Raw genomic sequence first — 16,884 nt, 5'->3', positions numbered from 1 at the left:
GGAATTACCCGAGGAGATCCATCAGTTCTCGCTGGTGGAAACACGACGGTGCGCATGGTCGCATATGCACTATGGATGCTCCAGCGCAGGCCGTCCGCTTGCCAAGCCCTAAGCCGGTGCAACATATTGGCAGTAGGCATCGTATTCCGTACCTAAGCAGAGAAGGGGGAAAAAAAAGGAAAAAAAGAAGAAAAAAAACCCTGGAGGAAAAAAAGCAAAGACGACCCGTGATGGGCAGACCTTGAGCGGATGGGGCCCTTTGCATCCCCCACCGAAGCGCGCCCCCGTTCATCTCCCTGCTTCCAATCTCACCCGTGCAAGCATGATACAGGCACAGTAGCACTCCTCCAGCTGCTAGCTCGCACGCATGTCTGGTGCAGGTGCCGGCAGAATACCACATAATACGAAATACCGCCATGCTCAAATCTAGGATTTGGCGGTTGATCAGCACTCTGCCTCGTCCTCACCACTAACAGCTGCCCATCTCCACAGCCAAACTCGCCGTGCTGATCGGATCAGCAGTCCCACCGCCAGGCGACCCTTATTGTCGGGTCCGTCAATCATCCCCGGCTCTAGACCTTAGACTCTAGACCTTAGACTCTGGAGCTCTGGATGAGTGGCTGTTGCAAGTGTCTGGTGTTTGATTCAGAGCAAAGCAGCGTCCAATCCGCAATCAAACCCCCTCTACGACCAGTGCTTTCAGCTGTCTGGTGCTCTGCTCTGTTCTGCGCTGCTCTGCTTGGATTTGCTCACAGCTGCGCCGCGGGCATCGCCCCTGACCGATTCCCGTCTTTCTCGCCGCTGCTTCTTATGATCCAGCCCCCTTCCATTGCTCAATCCCCAAGACTGTTCTCTCATACCTGATTAGCCCTGCCAAGTCGGTCGTTGAACTCCCGGATAAGCTGCGTGCCTATCCGGATTCGCCTCCCGTACCGGCGCAGATCCAAATACTGCCGGCACTGCAGCCCTCGTCTATCACGGCCTGTCGTCGCCATCCATCTTACGCTTGGGCCTTGCTCGCATGCCTCCAGAGCCGTTGGAGAAAGACGTTGCAGGTGCGGCCCTCCAGAGAGGATCAACGCTCCGTTACCCACTCATCATCCACCCTCGCTCTTCGGGTCATCTCGATCTCGTCCCCTACTAGGCCTAGGTCCCTACAAGTCCACGCTATCTGGCAAGGTTCGACGTCCTAGTAGCGCGACACCCTCTCCGTAAACCCCGCTGTCAGTCAGTGCAAGCCGCATCTTGGGTCTTGGTCTTCATCGGAAGTTCCAAGCTTTTCGAATCGAGTCGAACCCACGGCCCTCATTTGCCTTCTAGCATCTTCGTCCCTCCCCCACCGGCGTCTTAATGCAGGAAAAGGACGAAAGCTCCGCAGACTGCACTGGCTTCGCCTCCGCCACTGCCTCTGCCAGAACCTCTGTTCCTGTTCCTGTCCCTGTTTCTGCTTCTGCCGTTGCATCGTCTACTGCTACAGTCTCCCATCCGTCCTCAGCAGCGTCTTCAACCCAGGCACCCGGCGCCTCTGACCCCGGGTTGCCGAATCTCGCCTTTGCCTCTGGGGACGACCCTGCGGCCTCTCCTCGACCTTTTGCTGCGGCATTGGAGACGACATCTTCGCCATTCCGCAGCTCTTCTCACTTTTCCCAGGACCGTCTAGAGCACTCGAGACACCACTCGGCAGGCCAGCCGGCACCATGGCATGCTGATAATAGCCACACAGACCAAAGCTCTTCACACCCCCCTGCACATCCGATCGCAGCCTTACCGTCACACAGGAGCTTTCCCAGCCTCAACCAAGCTGTGGCCGCAAGTCTATCGTCGGCTGATAGCATCGGGAAGCGCCAGCCGCGCAGGGCCAAGGACGACCAGGTCATGGGGTCGACACCGATCAAGAAGCCTCGCACCGGGGCTTCTCCTCCCAGGAGATTCGAGATGATGAGCGATACCATGTTTCCCTTATCCACCAAGGCATCGCTTCAGGTAAACCGCGAGGATGCAGTCTCCCCTCTGTTCTTTTCTCACGCGCCTGCGAGGCACTTCTCCCGCCCTCATAGCGTCCCTGTTTCGGATGTAGCCTCTGCTATTCTAGCACACGCTCGCAATGACGACGCAGAGGCCGTCACGACGCTCAAGCTCCCCAGAGCAAGTGTCAGTTCCACAAACGCTGCTCTTTCTGGTAGCACGCCGTCATCCCTGGATATGTCTGCACCGTCCCTGAGTCCCGACATGCGCAGCCTGCCCCCTAGCTTGCAAATGCTTCAGGGTGTCGGCGTTCTTGAGCTTCTCGAGCACGACGATAGGCCCACGTTCCTGGTAGATCTAGCAAACCCAGCAAATACCAATCGGCCCGGCTTGCTTATCGTGTACTACAATGCCTCTCTGCGAGCGGCCGAGTCTATCCACAGCCTTCTAAGCCCTGACCAAGAAGACCCTGCTACTCCCGACCCCATGAATGATTTCAACGACTTCAAATCCTGGGTTTTGGCTAATGGTGTCGATTCCCTCGATTCCCCTTCGTCGACGTACGAATACCGGGGGATTACGTGGGTGAGCACAACCTTAAGGCGTCGATTTCGGTTCATCAGTGGGAATATTACCTATCACGCCACTCACCCAGTCTCACCAATGCGCATGATGGATGAGGAAGAAGAAGAGGAGGAGGAGGCGCCCATGTCGGGACAAGATGGTTGTGGCGACTGTCTGTCAACTCCAGTTACACCAGCTGGTGACATTCCCGAGCCTCAAGATTACTTCGGTGCCATTACTGCGAAGCAATCGATTGAACCCATGGACACAACCGATATAACTCCCGCAACAGGAACTATAGAGCCAATCTATGATGTTAACCGACGCCATCCAGATGACTTCACCAACCAAGTACTGCAGTCACAGCCTGTGAGATCAACTTTCGACTGGACCAGGATTCCATACAGTGACAATCTGCCTGAGCACATCAAATTAGCAAAGTCAGTGGATTGGGCCTCTACGCCTCTCGGGCCCATGAGTGAATGGCCTTACAATCTGAGAGCCGTGGCAAATATGGTCATGGGGAGTCCCAATCCGGCTGCCATGTATTGGGGCCGTGAATATGTCAGCATATACAACGCCGCATATGTGGCATTGGCGGGTAGCAAACACCCATCCCTCATGGGCAAGCGGTATGCGGATGGCTGGTCCGAGCTCAACGAGGAGTTCGCCCCCATATTCAAGTCAGCTTGGGAGTCTGGCCAAGCCACAATGAAGAATGATGACCAGCTCTTCATCAACCGACATGGCTTCTTGGAAGAAACCTTCTTCTCGTGGTCCATCATCCCGCTTCTTGGCGAAGAAGGCGAGGTCGTTGGCCTATTCAACCCGAGTTTCGAAAACACCCGTCGGAGGATCAACGAGCGCCGAATGCTGACCTTGCGAGAAATTGGAGAGCGGACGGCATCAGCGGCCTCCGTCAATGAGTTTTGGCCGCAGGTAAGAAAAGGCTTGGCGTTCAATGAGTACGATCTTCCCTTTAGCATGATCTATTCCATCAAAGACGAAGCCGAAAGTGAAGTGTCATCGCTACATTCTGGCAGCCTCACCCACTCTCCTCAGCTTATTCTCGAGGGATCTCCCGGTGTACCTGAGGGTCATATTGCGGCCCCGCCAACATTGGACCTTCGTACATCAGAAGAAGGGTTTGCGCCATATGTGCGGCAGTCGGTAGCAAGAGGGGGAGCACCGGTTGTGCTATCCGAAGAAGACGGCACCTTGCCAAAACATCTCATAGAAGGATTTGAGTGGCGGGGTTTCGGCGACCCTTGCAGGACAATCGTCGTCTTTCCAGTCATCCCTACAACCACTGGCGAAGCTGTGACGGGATTTATTGTGCTAGGTCTAAATCCCCGGCGGCCGTACGATGATGACTACAACCTTTTCATCCACCTCTTATCACGGCAGTTGGCGACATCCATGGCCTCAGTTCTCTTGTTTGAGGAGGAAATTCGACGCGGCCAGCGAGCTGCTCACTTGGCTGCTTTGGATCGTCAGGAGCTCTCGGAACAGCTTTGGCAGCGTACGCAAGAAGCCGAAGAGCTGGAAACAAAATTCACGCGCATGGCCGAGTTCGCCCCGGTTGGAATGTTCATCGCCGACCCAAGTGGTCATATAAACTATTGCAACGATATGTGGTGGCAGATTTCTCGGCACTCTCGGTCTGACCAAATAGGCACCGCCTGGATGGACAGTGTACGAATCGAAGACAGACCGGGGCTAGCGACTGCTTGGACAAGGCTTCTTGAACAGAAGGTGATCATCTCGGTGGAGTTTCGATTCAACTGCAGTCAGCTATGTGGAGATCACACCGTTGACACCTGGGTTCTGATGAGCGCATTTCCAGAGAAGGATGCCGATGGCAACTTGACGTCCATCTTTGGCTGTATCACAGACATTTCCTCTCAGAAATGGGCTGAAAAGGTCCAAAACGAAAGGCGCGAGGAGGCTGTAGAGCTTAAGCGGCAACAGGAAAATTTCATTGACATTACGAGCCATGAAATGAGAAATCCCTTGTCGGCTATCCTTCAGTGTGTTGATCAAATTGCCAATAGCATCGCCTCATTCACGGCCCATTCGGATAAGTCAGAAGTAGACGCCCTTTTGGAGTCTTGTCTCGATGCTGCCAACACCATCAATTTATGCGCCAGCCACCAGAAGCGCATCGTCGACGACATCTTGACGCTGTCGAAACTCGACTCCAATCTGCTGGCTGTTACTCCCGTTGATGAACAGCCGATAAAGGTCGTTCACCGTACTCTGAAGATGTTCGAGTCAGAGCTGCTTGCCCACGATATAGACTTTGAGTTTCGCGTTGACAACAGCTTCGAGACATATGGAGTTACTTGGGCCAAGCTGGATCCGTCAAGATTGAGGCAAGTACTCATCAACCTCCTGACCAACGCCATCAAGTTTACCCAGGGCCGGGAGAAGCGTGCTATTATTGTAAGCATGTGCGCCACCAAGGATATCTCGGAGATTACGAGCCAGGGAACCTTTTACTTTGAGCGAAACGACGTGCAGCGGACAGTCGGCATGGACATCGACAATGAAGAAGAATGGGGCACTGGTGAGCGGTTCAACATCCACTGTTCGGTGGAAGACACGGGCGCCGGCCTGGGTGATGAAGAAATGAAGGTCTTGTTCCAACGCTTCCAGCAGGCCTCTCCCCGGACGCATGTACAGTACGGAGGCTCTGGCCTAGGACTGTTCATCTCAAGGATCTTGACCGAAATGCAGGGCGGCCAGATCGGAGTCTCATCCCAGAAGGACACTGGGAGCAAATTCAGTTTCTACATCCAGAGCCGCAAATGCTTGAACCCTCCATCTCAGTACGAGCACATTACGCCGTTCAAACTCGAGCGCAAGATTCAATCTCCAGCTACCAACGGACAGCCCGCGAGCGCCCCCGCGTCGCGAAACCAGTCGGATGCAGGGCGCAACCCCCTCTTCGACGTGCTCATTGTCGAAGACAACATTGTTAACCAGAAAGTCTTACAGCGACAACTGCGCAACTATGGCAATAACACGTTCGTGGCCAATCATGGCAAGGAGGCGCTGCAGACGCTGCAGAAATCGAGATTCTGGGCAGGCAAAGAAGAAGAAGGCGTCGACATTTCCGTCATTTTGATGGATTTGGAGATGCCTGTCATGGACGGCATGACTTGTGCAAGAAAGATACGCGAGCTTGAGAAGGAAGGGACAATTATCAAGCATATCCCCATTATTGCGGTCACGGCGTACGCACGGCCTGAGCAAATTGAAAATGCAAAGGCTGCCGGAATTGTGAGTCTCGGTCCTACTGCTTCCTTGTAGACACGTCATTGATCAAAGTTGCTGACCAACTAATTACACAGGATGATGTTATCTCCAAGCCATTCCGCATTCCCGAGCTACTCCCAAAAATAGAGGAGCTAGTGGGCAAGTACCAGAGTCTTTCTGTGTCAGGAAATGTATAAAAGGGCAACGGTATCTAAGCCCCCCTTTTGAAGGAGAAAGAGAAACGGTCAGACGACCATGTTTCTGTTGTCTCGCTTTGCGATGCACGCCCCGTCTGTTGTCTCATGGATACGACATGTTGTGGCATTTCCATCCTTTTTTCTGTCTCTCCCCTCTCTCTTTTTCAGCATGTTTTAGATTTACCTGCATATGGGTGCCCAGCGTATCATTTCAAGCCTGGGCGTTTTTGGTAGTTTCTGTGATTTGTTTGAGATTTTTCCTCTTTTCCCTTTTTCATGATCTTCAGGTATATCGGGCGGAGTCGGATGCGAAAATAGCCAGCCAGGGATTTCCTTTTTTTCTTTTTTTCTTTTTTATTGCGTGCTGAATCTTGTTAGTATTTGCGAGGCTGCTTTTCCTCAGATACCAAGTTTGTTTTTAGACAAGTCTCGATTTGCATACGATTGCGAGAGGAAGGATTCACCGGACATAGATATACTAGAGTTATGTCTCGAGAGAGCGATATCACGATGGATTTTTTCTTTCTTTCTTTTTTTTCCCTTTTTTTTTCATTCACAAAAGAGCTGATGCAGGCAAGTGGGCGGATATTTAATAACTACGGGACGGATATAGCATTTAGAAAGAAATACATATACGGAATTTTCACCAGGTTGCAGTTCCAAATCCGGATACCTCGGGAGTAATGGGGGGTTTCTGCTTGTCTTGTCTTTTACGCAAGGCTGTGATGGAGAATTTGTCCATGCAATACGCGTAGAAAAGAGGGCTTGGAAGATACTGTACGGAGCAAAAAGCCCACGCGGCCGGCAGATGTATAAGCGTAAATAGTGGAGGGAAAGAAAATCCTCGCTTCTTCTTTTTTTTTTCATGTGCCGTCTGTTACCCATAATTACGTGTTTTTGAAAGAAAAGGAAAAAGGCCCGGTTTGAGATTTTGCCACAGCAAAGACCACTTGGCGCGATTTTTGACAGATACCAAAAAAAAAAAAGTTGTGACAATCCCGAATGCCGTGACTCTCCGTGAACAACTATGGAATTCTTCTAGTTGGAGATGTGATCTCATGTCTGACTCAAACAGCAGGAGTGAGTTTGGCGTTAATGCCCCCGTTGTCCAAAGAAGAAAGGCTGGGAAAACACGTCAAGGGAAAGGGGTTTCAAGTTCTCACTTATGAGGTAGTTGTCACTTAAAGTTGACTGGCAAGCTTAGGGGGACTCAATTGGGTGAAACACAAAATGTCTTTACGAAACGACTACAAAGCTTGAAAGAATAGAAAAAGAAATGGACAACTTCACAATGCAGAATAGGCAGCAGCAAGATTAGACACACATCATCTGTATATTAGGTATTAATTATCTCCTCCTCTCGGGTATCGAACAAAGCAGAAACGCGAATGCTGTATACTAGCAACATGAATTTTTTCAAGTTTTTTGATAGTGAATTTTCGTCCATCGACGTGCAAAAACAAAATGGAAAGTGGTATCAGTGAAAGCAGTCTCGACAGGGTATCTTGGTATCTTGTGAAGAAATGCAGATCCTTCCATTCCCAGTCCTCTCATGCGTGTTTTTTGTGACAATTATATCAAGGAAAGTTTGCAAAGTGTGTCTTAAGTCGTAAAACACTCACTGTCGGCGAGTTCTCTAAGCGGCCGCAGTGACGACGGGGGCAGCGGCAGGGGCGCCCTCAGGCTTGTTCTCAGCCTCGGGCTCCTCAACCTTGGGGGCCTCCTCCTTGGCCTCCTCCTTGGGAGCCTCCTCGGCGGCAGGAGTCTCCTCCTCCTCCTTGATGGCATCCTCCTCCTTGGTCTCCTCAGCAGGCTTGTCCTCAGACTTGGCGGCGCCCTTGCCCTTGATGGTAGCACGGAGCTTGGAGAACGCGCCCTTCTTCTCCTCACCCTCAGCGGCGGGGCCAGGGGACTTCTCACGCTTGCCGAAGTTGAAGGGGAGAGAAGACTTGCGCTTCTCCTTCTCCTTCTTGGCGTCACCGTTGGTCACGGCAACTTCAGTGGTCTCAGCAGGGACGGTGGCAGGGCTGCTGACATCGACGGCCAGAGGGGTAGTGGCCTCAACGGGAGGGATGACAGGGGCAGCCTCGGTAGTGGCGGCGACCTCGTCCTCCTCCTTGGGAGACTCGGCCTCAGGCTTGACATCGGCGGCCTTCTTCTCCTTCTTGGAGAAGACGTTGCCGAAGAAGCTGCTGCGCTTGTTGGCAGCAGGCTTCTCTTTGGGGGACTCGGGCTGAGGAGCCTCCTCGGTGGCCTTGGTCTCAGCCTCAGCGACGGGCTCAGCGACGGGAGCCTCCTCGGTGGCAGGAGCCTCAACGTCGGCGACAGGCTCGACGACGGCGGGGGTCTCAGCAGCGGCCTCCTCAGGCTTGGCCTCAGTCTTGACCTCCTCCTTCTTCTCGTCCTTCTTGCCGAAGCCGAAGAAAGAAGTGCGCTTGCGGCTAGCAGAGCGACGCTTGCTGGGCTCCTCGACCTTCAGCTCATCCTTGGTCTCCTCCTTGGCGGCGGTCTCCTCCTCCTTGGCGGGCTCATCAGCCTTGGCAGCGGCCTCCTCAGCGGGAGCAGCCTCCTCCTTGGGGGCCTCGACCTTCTCCTCCTTGGGAGCAGGCTTGAAGCTCTCAATGGTCTGCTTGTAGAGTTCAGACTCGGTGACGGTGGCAGCAAGCTCCTTGGCCTCAGCGATCTTCTCCTTCAGCTGGGCAACCCAGTTGTCACGCTCGGCGGCAGAGTTGGCCTTGAAGCTGTGCTTGTTGCCCTTGGCAGAGAAGTGGAACTTGTTGGAGCCGTCGTTCTCAGGCTCGGTGGCATCAGCCTACAAAGTTCTTGGGTTAGCTACAGATATCTCCAGCTGTGGGGTGGTTTGCGGACGGCTGCCTACCAGGTTGATGACGCCATGGGGGGCCTTCTTGTCGCCAATGAACAGAAGACCCTTGCCGGTGTGGGTAGCCCAGGCGATGTTGTGCTGGGCAACCTCGACGTGCTTCTCAGCCTTCTTGTAGGCGGCGAGAAGATCAGCCTCGACGGCGTCAGAGCCGAAGAAGAAGAAAGCCTTGCTGGCGATCAGGTTCCTGTAGGTTGAATTGGTTAGCGCCCTCGTGATTTGCAGCCACGCAGCCAGACAAAGCTCTCGCTATACTCACTTGGGGAAGCTGGCGCCCTGGGCCTTGTGTCCCAGGAAACCCTCCTCGATAGGCTTCGCGGGCTCCTCCTCCTTCTTGTCCTCCTCCTTGGCAGCCTCAGCAGGCTCCTCAGTCTCAGCGGGCTTCGCCTCCTCGGCGGGCTTGTCCTCAGCAGCAGGGGCGGTCTCGACAGCAGCGGGGGTCTCCTCAACGACAACGGGAGCGGTCTCCTCAGCCACGGGGGCGGCGACCTCAACGGGCTTCTGTTCCTCAGCCATTCTGGATAGAAAAAAGGGTATCTTAAAGCGCGGGGGTATCACAACAAACAAAGGGTATTAAAAAAAAGAAGGATCCAGAAAAGGCCTTTCGGATGTGGTATGGAAATGGTGTGTGAAGAAAGTAGAAGCAGGAGGGAAGAGGCAGCAGAAGGGGGTGGCAGGGCTACTTATTTGCCTTTGAGCACGGGAAAAGGGTCGGGGGAAGAGCTGGTGCGAATTGTGTGACAGCTGCAGCGCCAGCGGGCAAGGCCTGGAATCAACCCTGCAGAGGAGCCTTTGATAGCAGGCGCTCGTCCCTGTACTGTGCTGTACCTGTAGGAGGTGCACGCCCAAAGGTGACAGGTAGCTGCATGGACAGTGGCTCAACCAAGATGTTACAATGTCTTGTGCCCATCGCCAGTGACGCCACGGCGGGAGAAGCTCGCTGTGTCGACGCCCGCTAGTGCTAAACGGAGCAGTGAATGCCCTGAGACCTGGAGCTCTGGCGCTCTTTTTGGGTTGCCGGGGGCGCGGTGGGCCCCTGCGTGGTCCGTGCGGGCTTTAAGCGAGTGGGCCTGAAATTGCAGACCCGTCGACCGGCCTGCGCTAGTGGCGGACAGAAATGTTCGGCAGCCACCAGGGCTAGCAGCGGGCCTAAGCCTGGCCGGGTACTTGTTGGCCGTGCGGCTCGGCGGCTACTCGCACGGCCCGGCTGGTCACTCTCGTCGTCCGCTCAATGACTCCCAGCCTCCACTTCTCATTTTAAACAGCCGTCTCCTTTGTCCCGTCTGGGCCATGGCCGCTGATAAGCTGGGCAGAGGCACGAGCACGGGGGACTGACTCGGGAATCCGCGTAGAACCTCTGGAAGCTTGGTCGACATGGATCGCCGTGAACCATGGCTATGGATGTGGATGGATGCTTGCTTGGACCGAGTTCTGTACCATCTAAGATTATCTTGCCTGCCCCACGATCCATCTTCGCCTGCTGCAGCTGCGCATCTCGAGGTAGTACGGGACGTTGTTCCGTGTTCTCGTACCTTATTCTCAGCCGTGGCATCAAGCATAGAAGAAAGTCAATATGTAATAAGGGCTGCTCTAATACTACTCCGTACCGTACTAGCACTGCTTCTCCTACCAATAATAGCCACATTAGAAGTAAGTTTGGTGAGGATGGGCGTCTGAGAATGGCAGTAGTATTAGGTCGGCCCCCCTTTTCCGGCGCCTGAAACTATATGCTCCAAGTACATACGATAGTGCGCATTGATTTCCAATGTAGCCTCATTTACACCGTGATCAAAAAGTGGATGGGCAGGTCAGGCATCAAATGTCGGCTCGCGGTGCAGAGTGGTATTGTATTTGCAGACTTCTGCTACGCGTAATTAACAGCAAAGACGATCTTCACTCGGCGAAAGGAGAAGACGAGGAAGATCAAGTAGGCGAGACAATCAGCTCGACGACAGTCTCATGCTCGCCGTCCCCTATTCACAGCAAGGCAAACCTGCCGTCCAGCCATTTCATCTTAATCAGTCGTTCTATACGGAGTACATGGACCAGCCCAGTGTCAGCACTGTCCTGGCATGTTGTCATTCGCCCGGGTAAACCGCGGCATATACTTTGCGGGCAACCATCCGTCCAACTGCCTTGTCGATCCCTCGCTCCATTAAGTGTTTATTACCAGAATGTCCACATCCACCGAAACGCTGCTGGTCTCGAGGCTACTAGTGCGCCGACTCTGGTCCCTGGCCATGGCACGAACCACAGGAAATAATAGAATGGAATCGAATTTTTTTTTTTCCCTTTGGGCGGTGGATCACAGTAAACCTGCTACAGGTATGCACCACTGCTAGTACTTGTACGAGGACACAGGCTTGACAGGTTATAGGTACTGTGCTCATGCTAGCAGTACCACCTCGACGTCGCAGAACAGAGCAGTAAAAGCAGGGCAGGGGGGGAACCAGGGGGGCACAAGAACGAAAGGTCTTGTTTGAGCGCCCATCAATCAAAGGGGGCCGTTATTCGACCTCCTGATTCTCCTGCAACAAGAAGCCGCCCTGATGAGTGGCGGTGAAACTGCAGCGCAGCATTAATTGGAGGGCAGAAGATCAAAACATGTACAAGTACGAGCACAGCACCGTACAGTACAGGATGCCGTGTCGAATCATTCATGGCCACCCATAAGAATGCTGGGCTGGGCTGAGTTGGACTGAGCTGGACTGGATGGAGCAATGTGGGACAAAACGGCCATCTCGATTCTGGCCCTGTTTGCCTCTTTTCGCCTGCAGTGAGCCGGCTGCTGCAGAAGGGGAAACGTCATGATGGCCTCCCGTGGCTCCCTACAGTACGAGCATATGCTGCACATGCTGTGTATGGTGCACGTGAGAAGTGAGTGAGCATGAACATGAGATGGAGATGGAGAGCCAAAAGTCCAGCTCCTCTACATGCAGTACTACCTACTAAAAACGCACAGCACAGGAGGTGATGGTTGCTGCGATGCGAATGGGATGGAGCAACATTTCGCATGACGCTGCCAGGGAACCAACCAAAAGCAGCCGCTCGCAATCAAGTACCGAGATGGCACTTGGCTGCACAAAAGTGGCGCGCTGGACCCCCTTCTCATGTACAAGTACGGAGCGCCGCTAAAATGCGCTGCAGTGCGTGCATGTACCGCTACCCCTGCCAAATCAGAAAAGACAAAATGCCTTCACATCACTCCATTGATTCCACTTGTGGCGCGCCCCTCCGTCAGCGAGATTGTCTGGACATGTACGGAGCAAGGGACGTTGAACAGGTCATTGGACTGTTGGTGATGGTGTGAGCCGTCATGCTTGTCCGGCCGCGAACCAGCAGCCATTCACAACACCACCCAATGGCATCACACACATTCTGTCGCCAGATAACAGCTAGCCAGAGCTTAGCTGCACCACCACGTTGTTGTCACCGGCCATGTGACGCCTGCTCTAGCGTCATTGGACCGACTATCATGAGGGGCGGCGAAACCAAAGGAGAAAAAGGTCGGGCCTTGGATGCGCTGCGATGCGATGCGATGCGATGCGGCGCGGACGAGATGCGGATGCGATGCCCGGCTGCGCAAATTCATCCTGTCTCGACTGGTGCTTCGTCAGTTCAGTCTAACGGCGCTGCTGCAGGGTTTCTTTCATGGAACAGGCCAGTTTGAGAGGCGCCGTCCCTGGCATGGCTGGCAGTTGATTCAATATCACCCCCTTTCAAGCCACTCAGCATTTGATGCTAATAACTGAACCTACCCAGCGTCTATGTATGGAGTAACTATACGATGATTTCGTACCGTAATACAGCCCTTGCCTTATTTTTCAAGTGGCAGCATGGCTCCGGGGGAAGGACGCTGTGCTTATCCTTTTTTTCCCTTTCTTTCATATTGAATCCTTTCTCTGGCCATGCGGGCTCGTACGAGATATGCCGTGATACGAGGATATTATTACTAGCCAAGAAAAACCCCCGACCTGTATCTCCGATGTGAAAGAGACCAAAAAAAAAAAAAAAATTAGAAAAATTACAGGGTACCCGACCCATTCTTTTAGCAGCTGCTAATAGAGCCGGAGAGAAGAGATTTCGTCCATGCGACAAGGATGTTCATCAAATGAGAGTCGCTCGATAAGTTCATGGCCTTGAATTTGTTCAGTGCTCAGACTGAAAGGTTACAAGAGGCAAAATGAAACCTCTTTCGGTGGTAGTCCGTAAATACGGACTTGGGGCCCTTTGCTTGCTCTGAATTCCTGGCCTCTCAGTACAATCAGCTGCGAATATTATTACAGCAATTTCCCTGTCCTGGTTTTTTCTATTGTTTTGCCGAGAGAAGGATTCGTTATCAGTCGCTTGCTTTGCTTGGATGCATGTGCTTCTTGGTGTCAAATCTGGATCCCTGTGCCAAGCAAATTTGCCTTGGGAATTGGGCACCGCTAAAGCTCCATTGCCCTTCTGACAAGGCAAATGAAGACCAAATTTGCTACGTGTACAGGTAGAGTAAGTACATGAACATCGTAATAGCTTGAGCCTACCTTAGTGTGTACCTGTATGGGCCATATTTGACACGCATTGAGGCTGCATCAGAGTTTCAACAGCCGCCCAGAGGTCCGTGTAAATGCTTGCAACTCGTTATTGTGCTACAGCTTTTGCCCATTTTGAAACCACATGCAACCTATACCTATGAGCTGATGGCTACTAGATACAGTAACTACCTATTACTGCATGCTTTTTGCTTCTCTCGAGTCCCTGCGGCTGCTCATTCCCGTCAATCTCAAAGGCCCTTGCGCTCCCTTCCCGCCCTCCTTGACTCACTTGACTCATTTTACCGGCAAATACACTATTTGCACCCTAGCCAGGCACGCCGACGAATAGGGACTCCTGCTAGGGCGCGAGATGAATGTGACGTTTTGGCGGCCCCCAACCAGATGAAACATTGAATTATTAATGAATTATTTTGGGCATCTTTTTCTTGCAGGCGGCTCCGGGTCCCAATATTGGACAAAAGAAACACGAGGTTGGGGGAACCACTGGATTCTTTCCGGTGGCTGGTTTTCGGCGGGCTAAAGACAAGTCAACGCTCAACTGTATTAATAGATTCGGATGCTAATCTAAGGATACGGCAACACCCCTTGGAGGGCTCGTCCGGTTATTGGATTTTTTTTTTTTTTTTCGGGCGCCGCCAAGAGGCCTTGTGACGACAAGCCACGACTCCACTGGCCGGGAGTTGCACTAACAAAAAGGGAGCACAGCGTTTTGCCGCCTTTTGATCTCACAAAGCGCATCTTGATCGCCAAGTTCACCCCCGCTCACCAGCAGTGGAGACGGCAGAGGCTTCTTTTGTTGATGTGATACCCTACAGTACAGGTGGTTGACGGCCATGGACATTTGGAAACATGTAGAATAACTCCAAACAGCCGCTGCCTTTGATAGATGTACCCTACGTACGTACTTGCAAACCATCGTATGATGATACCTAGACTGGCGGCTCGTCACTTGACGCAGCACACATAAGCACCAGCTTCCTTCATAGCCGCCGCCACTCAACGGTCGTCGACATTGAAAATAAAACCCAGAAATCCCAATCCCGGCGGAGGCCGCCATTTCCCGGATCGCATTACGAATGATTCCTGTCCACCTCGGTCCGCAGCACGGCCGGCGGCACCGGAAACTTGGAGAACCCGCGGTTGTCAGTCTCGTATCGTATCAAGTGGTTGAGCAAAGGCCGTTTCAAGTCTGGCAGTGGCACGACCGCTCCAGCGGCCAAAAGGTGGTGTGACTCTGCATCGGGCTTTTGGGGTGGGCGAAACCCCTGTCCCATGTTATAGTAGCACTACCATGTACTCCGTATGCTGTATGTACGTAAAATCTTGCGGCGAGTGCAAAAGTCATTGTCATGCCGCTGCCGGAACACGATCCCTTTGGCCGATACAGGAAGGCCGTTGACTGCACTCCCCGTTTCGGATGTTGATGTCATTGTCTGTCTGGTAAGGGGAGTGTTTTGGGTCTCTTCTCTCTTCCATGTACAGTACGAGTACAAACGATGGGTCACGCATGATACGACGAATATTACAAGTATGCAGGCCCGTGTGAGTAATCACTTTTTGGCATGTGCGTGTGCACGAGGGTGTGAAAAGATATCTTGCCGCTTTGGCAATCATTGATTTCAATGGCACCTATAATAAACGATGCTATCCGCATGGAGGAAAAGAGGAGAAGGAAAGAGAAACTTGCTCTGTGTTTCATAGGGCGTAGGGTGTGCAACTTGCCTACATGTACTAGTTCTAGTATTTCTTAGTGACACCATGAAGCGACCAAAGTGGTGCGCGGATTCGAGGAGCTGAGATCCGACACAGTCTTAGATATCGAGTCGTGTGATCGTGGTGCATGTAGCTTGGCCGTTCTCCCTTTCTACTTTAAGAATAGAATCGCGGTTAGCATACATATAGGTCATAAGTGCTCTGGCGCTGAGAATGTTTTTCCATCTTGGCTAAGCCTTGGCCGGGAGGAGCTGGATTGACGTGATCGCCGACTTCCTAGAGCCGATAACACCCACGCATGGCGAGCACGATTACGCTTTCGCGGTAGACGAGCACGCAAAATAGCATCATGACCTTTTTTTCTTTCTCCTTTTCTCCTTTTCTCCTCTCTGCATGACTGCTATCCGTCTCCATGTATGGATATTGATCGATGGTTACTGAATCGGTGCTGATAGCAGATATCGGGCCTGGTTCGCGATTCGGAGAAGATTTTGGAGGCGAGGCGAGGCGAGACCGATGTCGGATGCGACGCAAAAACGAGATTGCAGTGGATGGTAACACTTTAAGATCGAAATTTCTCGAGACTGTATGGGCCTGTGGGAGTCTTTGGGATATTGATAGTCATTACTACCGACCCTCTCTACGCTGTTAATTCGATGCCCTGCGACTGTGACGAGTCAGTAACGATGAAGTAGAATAAAGATGCTTGACACAGATGGAGATACGAGGCTCCGGAGTCTCGTTTACCTGGATGACTATACTGATTTGGTCCTGACTGTGTTGCTCTTCTTGTTTGCAGTCTATGCCGTAGACGAGGGGAACATGGCTTCGACATACGTTTCCATTCGCGTTCTGAAGGGCACTTTCAGATATAACTGTGTGGAGCAAGCCTTCTAAAATGCTGGAATAAGCGATTTGTAACAACAAATCCCAGCATATTTCTCATATAGATTGTGCATTGATTGCACTGCTACGTATGTCGATATCACGTAGAAGTTCAGAACCCAAAAGTCTGACCATGGTGCCCTTGGTATATTTTGTTTAATCTTGCCTCTGGCATCAACACCCCAGAGAGACAACAACTCTGAATCATTGCTTCCACTTGACTGTCTTTCTCACTCCATCATCGAATGTTTTGGTCATGCCTTCGTGGCCTCGAGTGCTTGCTTTCCGAAATCATTCTTTCTCGTTATTTTGTAAGCCAAGTAAGTCTGTCCCAAGGAGATAGTCTTTTATCAAATGGAGAGGAGGCGGTTTGCTTTTGTATCAACGCCGTGCAGTTGGAGATGCTCCCAACTGGGGATAAGTAGACCACCATAACGTACCTAGGTAGGAATCCATACCATTTGGTAGCAATGCATATATCATGGCTTTGACCCCTTCGCTGTAGCTCAATTGAGATGTGCGAATGAACCAAGGTGACTGTTGCTATATATAGAACGTCAAGAGGCATCATAATGCTATCTCTCCTGATAACGAGTAACTGTAATCGTAGCATGAAGAACGTTGGCGGCTTGACTCCATTCTGTTTTGTCGTGTGATTTCCACTCTGGAGATGCCTACAATCTCTGATTGTCTCTTAGGCTTCTCCCAAACAGATAGCAGGCATCCTATGTGATACGCCGGTTTCCAACGCTGATTGCATAGTGGTTTCGTCTCTCGTTCTGGAGACTGTCAATAGCGAGACCCTGACTGTTTTGGCAACCAGAAGTGTATACAATCCTGATGCCTGTTTTCATCTCCTTTCTCTTGTACTCGAGGG

General features: G+C 52.2%; 3 protein-coding genes across 3 annotated transcripts; 2 read left to right on the top strand and 1 right to left on the bottom strand.

Annotated features, from left to right (window-relative positions):
- Positions 1-1,875: 1,875 nt before the first annotated feature.
- On the top strand, positions 1,876-5,987 carry TRIVIDRAFT_31957 (uncharacterized protein; the record flags this gene model as incomplete). Its single annotated transcript, XM_014104043.1, has 2 exons — positions 1,876-5,814; positions 5,886-5,987. The coding sequence occupies 2 exons, from the start codon at positions 1,876-1,878 to the stop codon at positions 5,985-5,987; spliced, it is 4,041 nt and encodes a 1,346-aa protein (XP_013959518.1).
- Positions 5,988-7,623: 1,636 nt separating this feature from the next.
- Positions 7,624-9,492, bottom strand: TRIVIDRAFT_229556 (uncharacterized protein; the record flags this gene model as incomplete). Its single annotated transcript, XM_014104042.1, has 3 exons — positions 7,624-8,799; positions 8,866-9,055; positions 9,128-9,492. 3 exons carry the CDS (start codon positions 9,382-9,384, stop codon positions 7,624-7,626), a joined length of 1,623 nt encoding a protein of 540 aa, XP_013959517.1.
- A 5,641-nt stretch (positions 9,493-15,133) lies between these two features.
- Positions 15,134-16,497, top strand: TRIVIDRAFT_185782 (uncharacterized protein; the record flags this gene model as incomplete). Its single annotated transcript, XM_014104041.1, has 1 exon — positions 15,134-16,497. The coding sequence occupies one exon, from the start codon at positions 15,825-15,827 to the stop codon at positions 16,017-16,019; it is 195 nt and encodes a 64-aa protein (XP_013959516.1).
- Positions 16,498-16,884: the final 387 nt, after the last annotated feature.

Source organism: Trichoderma virens (assembly GCF_000170995.1).
Source record: "Trichoderma virens Gv29-8 chromosome Unknown TRIVIscaffold_3, whole genome shotgun sequence".
Classification (NCBI taxonomy): domain Eukaryota; kingdom Fungi; phylum Ascomycota; class Sordariomycetes; order Hypocreales; family Hypocreaceae; genus Trichoderma; species Trichoderma virens.
This window is presented reverse-complemented; position numbering and strand designations above follow the sequence as displayed.